Source organism: Tachysurus fulvidraco, chromosome 15, assembly GCF_022655615.1.
Source record: "Tachysurus fulvidraco isolate hzauxx_2018 chromosome 15, HZAU_PFXX_2.0, whole genome shotgun sequence".
NCBI classification, from domain to species: Eukaryota; Metazoa; Chordata; class Actinopteri; order Siluriformes; family Bagridae; genus Tachysurus; species Tachysurus fulvidraco.
Window position 1 is genome coordinate 19,662,556 of NC_062532.1, and position 7,423 is coordinate 19,669,978.

At 42.0% G+C, this 7,423-nt stretch overlaps 1 protein-coding gene across 14 annotated transcripts in view; it reads left to right on the top strand.

Moving 5' to 3' along the window:
- Positions 1 to 5,462, top strand: part of si:ch211-278a6.1 (SRC kinase signaling inhibitor 1) — a 160,554-nt gene extending 155,092 nt beyond the window's left edge. For all 14 annotated transcript variants that reach the window (XM_027161080.2, XM_027161083.2, XM_027161085.2 and 11 more), the window contains one exon: positions 2,936 to 5,462. Coding sequence is in view for 2 of the 14 variants with exons in the window: in XM_047800836.1 (XP_047656792.1) it covers positions 2,936 to 2,938 (3 nt within the window). In the remaining 12 variants the exon portion in view is untranslated. The remainder of the gene's footprint in view (positions 1 to 2,935) is intronic.
- The last annotated feature ends 1,961 nt before the right edge of the window (positions 5,463 to 7,423 follow it).

Below are 7,423 nucleotides of genomic sequence, written 5' to 3' on the forward strand. Positions count from 1 at the left end.
ATCTATCTATCTATCTATCTATCTATCTATCTATCTATCTATCTATCTATCTATCTATCTATCCTTCTCTCTCTCTCCTGTAATTCTCCCTCTTCTTCTCCTTTTCTTCACAGACTCTCTATCTATCTATCTATTTAAAATTAATTCACTAAACATATCTATCTATCTATCTATCTATCTATCTATCTATCTATCTATCTATCTATCTATCTATCTATCTATCTATCCAGCCACATATCTACCTATCTATCTATCTATCTATCTATCTATCTATCTATCTATCTATCTATCTATCTATCTATCTATCTATCTATCTATCCTTCTCTCTCTCTCTCTCTCTCTCTCTCCTGTAATTCTCCCTCTTCTTCTCCTTTTCTTCACAGACTCTCTATCTATCTATCTATCTATCTATCTATCTATTTAAAATTAATTCACTAAACAAATCTATCTATCTATCTATCTATCTATCTATCTATCTATCTATCTATCTATCTATCTATCTATCTATCTATCTATCTATCTATCTATCTATCTATCTATCCTGCTTTCTCTCTCTCCTCTAATTCTCTCTCTTCTTCTCCTTCTTTTCTCAGACTCTCTCTCACACACACACACACACACACACACACACACACACACACACACACACACCATCTGCTTCACCTTCAGATCTCAGACTTGTACACTAATTCACCATCTGCACTGTAAGGTGCTGACGAGGCAAAGGGAAAAGCTACGATACATTCCTTCGTCCACACGACGAACCACACGGCGAATCCTTTCACCACACGCGGAACACAAACAGTTCATGTACCTGCTCACGATGATCAGAGGGCGTGTCTAGAACGTATCCGAGCAGATAAAGATCGCTACATCCTTATGTTTTACTCCTGTTTCGAAAGAAACCTAACCTGCGTGTTTGGAGACACCGATTCATGAAGTGTCCTGGGGACCGAAATGCTGCTCTCCATGCAGGAAACAGATGGAAACATTCAGGAGAATCTAATTAGGACCTTCACTCTTGTTTTCAATCTGACCCATGAGGAATGATTTGTTTTTTTAATTGAGTAGCAAGGGGATTAATTACACCGTATAAAATAAAATAAAACACAGCTACTATTCCCTTTTATTTCACACCATCGCCTCACAGTCATTCATGACCGCACCCCGCAGTTTAGAACATGAAGCAGGTCTGAGATCTCCTGCTGTAAAGATCTCATGTTTGTTACAGCATCAGGACAACTCGGTGTACTCCTAGTAACACAACAAATCAAGTGATATGTTGTTCTTTTTTTTTTTTTATTAAAGCAGTCACTGATAGTTGATGCCTGAGTTACAGGGTGGCTTTGTGGTTCACACTTTTTTTTTGGACCTGAGGGTTCGATTCCCACTTCCACTCTGTGTGCATGGATCTTGCATGTTCTCTCTGTGCTTTAGGGCTTTCCTTCACAGTCCAAAGATATGCACGGTAGCTGATTGGCATCTCGAAATTGTTTGTTGTGTGTGATTCTGTTCGAATCCCCTGATTTTTCTTCGTGACCTAGGTCCCATGGGATGGACGCCTGGAAATGACTTGCTTTAAGGGGTGGGGTGGGGTGTGGTAGCCTAGTGGTTAAGGTGTTGGATTACCAATTGGAAGGTTGTTGGAGTTTCAATCCCACATCCACCATGTTGCCATTTCTGGGGTCCTGAGCAAGGCGCTTAGCCCTCGATTACTCTCACTCACTCACTCACTCACTCAATTTCTACCGCTTATACGAACTTCTCGAGTCACAGGGAGCCTGTGCCTATCTCAGGTGTCATCGGGCATCGAGGCAGGATACACCCTGGACGGAGTGCCAACCCATCGCAGGGCACACACACACTCTCATTCACTCACACACTCACACACTACAGACAATTTTCCAGAGATGCCAATCAACCTACCATGCATGTCTTTGGACCGGGGGAGGAAACCGGAGTACCCGGAGGAAACCCCCGAGGCACGGGGAGAACATGCAAACTCCACACACACAAGGTGGAGGCGGGAATCGAACCCCGATTATCTGTGTGAAATAAAATATGTGTAAATAAGTGGCTCTGGATAAGGGTGTCTGCCAAATGTAATGGAATTAAAATGTATTAATATTCATGCAGCTTTTATAAATTACACTTAAAGTCTCTCTGATGTATTTTCTTCCCAGAACCCATAAAAGAACTTGTTTTTACCAGATTACTTCTACAAAATTCTATATAAACAACGCATTTATAAAATAACATATTTTTTATGATGTACATGTTACAAGCGAAGCATCTCCTTCGCAGTTTAGCAAAGCATTTTGAGGCACCGCGACGTTCTGCTTTTTTTTTTTCATCATGATGTCTTCCTACATGTATGATGAGAAGCTTTATACGATGAGATGAAACCGTGGTTAGATGTATATCCTTTATTTTTGTGCATCACACTTTAAATGAAAAGGAAGTAATTGCAGGTAGGAAGTAAATTTGTAAGTGGGGGACTGAAGAAATGCAACAAAAAAAAACGACTGGTCCGGAGGGAATCGTTCGAGTTGCTTTAATTAACATGTCATAACTAATTTCATAGAAGTAAGAAATTCATCATTTATAATAAATGCGATGCTGATGTTGCTTAATTCACTGTCCGGTTTTTCTGACTTATATAATTATATAAAAGATGAATCGTTGCTTTGTTACTTGTGTGAACGTAGAAGTTATTAGAGGTTATTGTACAAGCACCTTTCACTGCTGTTGTACCTGCCTGGCTTCATGCATGCTCAATACTAACGATTGTCTTCTGTTTTCATTTCTCCATCCCTCTGATCTTCCCCCTTCCCTTTTTCATCCTCCTCGACCTGCCCACCTCTCATCCTGTCCATGGGACGATGCTGTCACATCGCCAACCTGACATCCCTGACCCGTAATCTCACGACCCCAGTGAGAAGAAACACAACTTGACCTGAAACATGACCTGACCCCATCCCCCTCTCCTCTTCTTCCTCTACATCATCCTCCTTGGAGTCTCTTCGGTCCTGTGTACGCATCTATTAGTCTCCTATTCACAGATGTGTATGTATGTGGGAAAAATAGGATCCATCCCTGAACCAAAACCCTAGCCAGGCCTTCCGTGAGCATATGGGTTCGATTGCTTGAAACGGATGACCAGGAAAGACTTCCCCTGAAACTTATTTACTTCATAAAGAATAGTATACCTCCTCCTCATTTTCCTCTCTCTTTCTGTCTTCTCTGCTTGGCACTTTCCCACCTCGCTGCCCGTAGAAGGAGTTGTTTCTTCTCCCCAACACACGGGCTGCTAGCTTCTCTGGTCGTCTACCATCCGGGCTCTATAAAAACTACCAAGAGGATCTGATCTCCTCGTCTGGACAGACCAAAGCCCTTCTAGCCACCCTCTCCACTGAGGCCCTGCTACTTGCCACCACCCTCAGACAACGCCGGCTACTTCGAGAACAGAGCGCCGGCTCTTCAAAAACGTCCCCTTCACTCTCCAACAACCACTCTTCATCCCCTTCAAGTTCATCATCCTCAGCTTCAACCCCTTCTCCCATGTCCACCAGCTCATCCCATGACCCAAACCTCTTGATTGGTGACAGTATAATAGACAAGAAGAAAGGAAGTGATGTTGTGCCCCAGTTTGTTCCAGCTACCAACATGGAGTGAGGTACTGTACTGGAACGCCATGCAAGGTGGAGGTGGAAGAACAACAGAAACATCTCTATATTTACAGAGAATAAAAACTTATTAGTCATGTAGAATCTCCTCCTCCATCTTGGCTGAACCCTTCGAGGAGCCTGCAGAGATGATGCAGGCTACATCCCACACACGCAGCCTACCATCTCTTGTTCATTAGGAGTTTATTCTTCTCCCATCTGCATCCTCCAGGACCCTGACGGTACTGCCAGTATTCCCTCGAAAAGCCCACAGATGGGTTTGGACCCCCTCCATGTTCCAGCTCTCAACGGGCCGGCAACATACCACTCACGTCAGGCCAGAGAAATGACTCTCTACCCCAAACACAGTCATCCATCTGCCAAATATCACCTTTGACAGACCTTGTGGTGTCTGGTAGATTTTTATCAAGTGTAATTAGCTAGACCGTGAACACGTGTGAGTGAAGGTAGATTCGCAATAATCCAAAAGTGAGTACAGTAGTAGTCGATGTATGTAAAGGTTCGTATCATCTCAATATTTAAAATGGCAGAATGTGAGAAAAACAACAAAACAGAACCGTATAATCAGTATTTTTTTAGTTCGGGGACAGTTCCTCCGGGTAATAACAGAACAGACAAAGTACTGCACTCTAAACAACAACAACGCAGTACTTACGGGGTTTATCGTTTAACCTTTAGTTGGAAGAGGATCATTTTAGAGGAACATTATTAGAACACTTCGTTACACCTTAACGACCGCTGGTCTACCTTTGACACTCCATTCGCATTCTCGCTAGCTTGGTGAAGACGAGTAATAGAAACCGGTGCTATCGTCTTTTATAAAGTGATGGGATTAACAATATGTAAAAAAAACAAAACAACAACAACAAAAAAAAACAGTGTTCGATTCAGATTCTATAGTCTTTATTATATGCACACAGAAGAGACAGAATGACTATTCATATGGCTGATTTGTCCTATTTCCATATTTCTTCAAACTTGGCACAAAGTTACGATTGCGACAGATGGATCGTGGGATGTAGAAGGACACTCGGTGTTGAGAAAGCTGCAGTTGGTTAAATTGCATGTCGGAAGGTTACCTAAGGCACATTACTCTGCGTGATGGAGGTGTAGATGCTCCAGGTGTAAAAGCACAACCGGTGAAATCTGAAGGTACTGAAACGAAGGACCTTCTCAACCACTCGGTTTTTTTTTAAAGCATAGAGATGAATGATTATATCTGACAATCAGCACACGGTCGATTGGCACACTCTGGTGCACGCACCACACGGGCACTGCCACAGATGTACGTGGTAAAGCTCTGGATTCATTCAAGGGGCAGTTGATGTAGTGAAGCAGACAATGATAGATCTTTCCGATGAGCCAGAAATATAAAACTCCAGAAGTGACGCCTTGAGTCGGGGCAAAATCCGATCCCACCGGTGGAAGCAACCATTTATTTATCCAAGGGAGGATTGGTGCAGTGTTTGGAGAACTTGCTCGTTGAGTGAGGGAAGAGCTGTAGATCTCTAGGTCTGTAACCTAGAGGTCCCGAAGACTCGCTCATGTTTAGGAGCCTTTTCCAGAGCAGGCTCATAACAGGCCACTTTGGTAGAAGTAATCAAAAGGTCAGACCAAGGTCCATTAGGATAACGACTAGGATTATGACTCAGTAACTCGTACGCTGCACTCGTACACTAAAGGTTTCCAGGGGTTTCGTTAACACGACGTAAAGTGGGCGTGTTTCCCGGAAGTCTTGGATAAAAGCCCTCTTTCAAAAAAAAAAAAAAAAGAGCATACTACGGAGAACAGTCATACAGGTAGATTTATTATAGAAACCAAATAAACAACCAAACACTACGGTTAGGGTTAGATCATCAAATAGGCCACGCCTAAGCGATGACGCAATATCTGTTACGCCGTTCTGAAATCCCTGGAAATAAGTGCATCCCGTACGCTGCTTGACTAGGCCTGGAGCAACTCGAGGCAAATGAGTCATAGACACGGTTTTTGGTCCTGCATTCAAGGAAATGAATCAAAAATAAAAAAAAAGGAGAGTATTAGGAGAATTATGAAATTTCTTTCTAGCTCTTTGACAGAACAAGTGTCGGAAATGGATTCGTCTCGGCGCGGAGATGAACACAACGGCCCGAGTGCGTGGCTCGTGACCGCAGCAGGCTGCCGGAGGTGAGATTAGGGGAACGATTTTATGGAGAAATTCGGTGCAAAACATCAGCTTCGGAAGGATTTCTGTTCCACCGGGGGAAAGCGACTTAATTACAGGAAATAAATCTGGCTCTTCTGGCTTCGACTCAGCCTGGCAGTAGGCGAATTGTGAATTTCTAGGGGAAAGAAAAGAGAAACAGAGATGTGCTCTCTGCAGAAGCTTTATTTTACTGTGTGAGAGAGAGAGAGAGAGAGAGAGAGAGAGAGAGAGAGAGAGAGAGAGAGCGCTCTTAATTTGTGGCCTTTAGAGAGGCTGACAGGATGAGTGAAACCAATTGATTGATTGGCAGGTGGCTTTTATGTCATCTTTATAAATCATCACCGGATGATTTTTTTTTTTTTTTTTTGCTTCTTCACCATGCTCCGTTTTTGACAGTTTTCAAAACAAAACAAAAAAAAAGGATGCCAAAGAAATCCACCTGCAGATCTGGAGAGATAGTAGATTAATTTTTGGTCTTTGACTTGAATGTGTATGCTTTTAATTTTTTATCAGGTGTGTATGAAGCACCATTAATATACTAAAAGAAAAAAAAGAAAAATTGAAGAGCAGCCCAAAATCAACCCAAAAAGTAAACACTTACAAACCTTCGTAATTTGTGCTCGAGCGCTGGCTACGTCTGATAGTGTAGTTCTGACCACTACATCTGTCATCTCTACACACACACACACACACTCTTTCTCTGTCCATGGATTAAAGATTAGGGCTGTCAAAGGTGTTAATGCCCTCCGACACTGAGCACTGAGATCTGAAGGAGGTCCCAAAGTTATAGACCAGGAATAAACCATGCTGAAGAAAAAAACAAAACACAATTTTTTATTCTAATATCTGTGATTAGCTTTAGTTTCCATTCATAACGAATGTACCATATATCTCATTTGTGGGGGGTTTTTTTTAGTGCGTTTATAGAACGACGATCGATCGACTCAAAAAAAAAAAAAAAAAACGAACGCTGCAAACCTTTATCTTCTGTTTTGTTTTATATTAACTGAAATTGCTTTGTACAGCTTCGCCTTCCCCCTTTTTTGTCTTTTTGTTTTATATATACAGTACAATATTATAGAATTACAAAAGTTCACATCACACTAGCTTTTATTATTTATTCATGTGAAGAACATTTTATATCTTGAGTTGGAAAATATTGACCTAAATGTACAGTACGAATTCTATGTAATATAGAGTTGCTACCGTTTTAGATCGTACCATTAGGAATTTTTTATATATTAGTTCTCGTGTGTGAAAATTCCAGGGGGGGGGTAGGGGGACACAAAATATGCTGGGGGGAGTCCGAGACCATACCCGCCAGACGTCGAGCGAGTTAGCGAGACTGTCGGAACTGTGAGATGGGCTCGAGCGCTCTCTCTCTGCACTTACCTTAACCCTGAACCGTAAAGAGTTTCAAGCTAAACCTAAAGTATGTGTTTCCTGGTGTTGAGATATAAAACGTTTTATTTAGTGGTGAAAGAGTGTTGGCTAACAGCTACGTCTAGCTAATGTACGATCCCGTTCTTTCATGCTAACAAAGAGCACATTT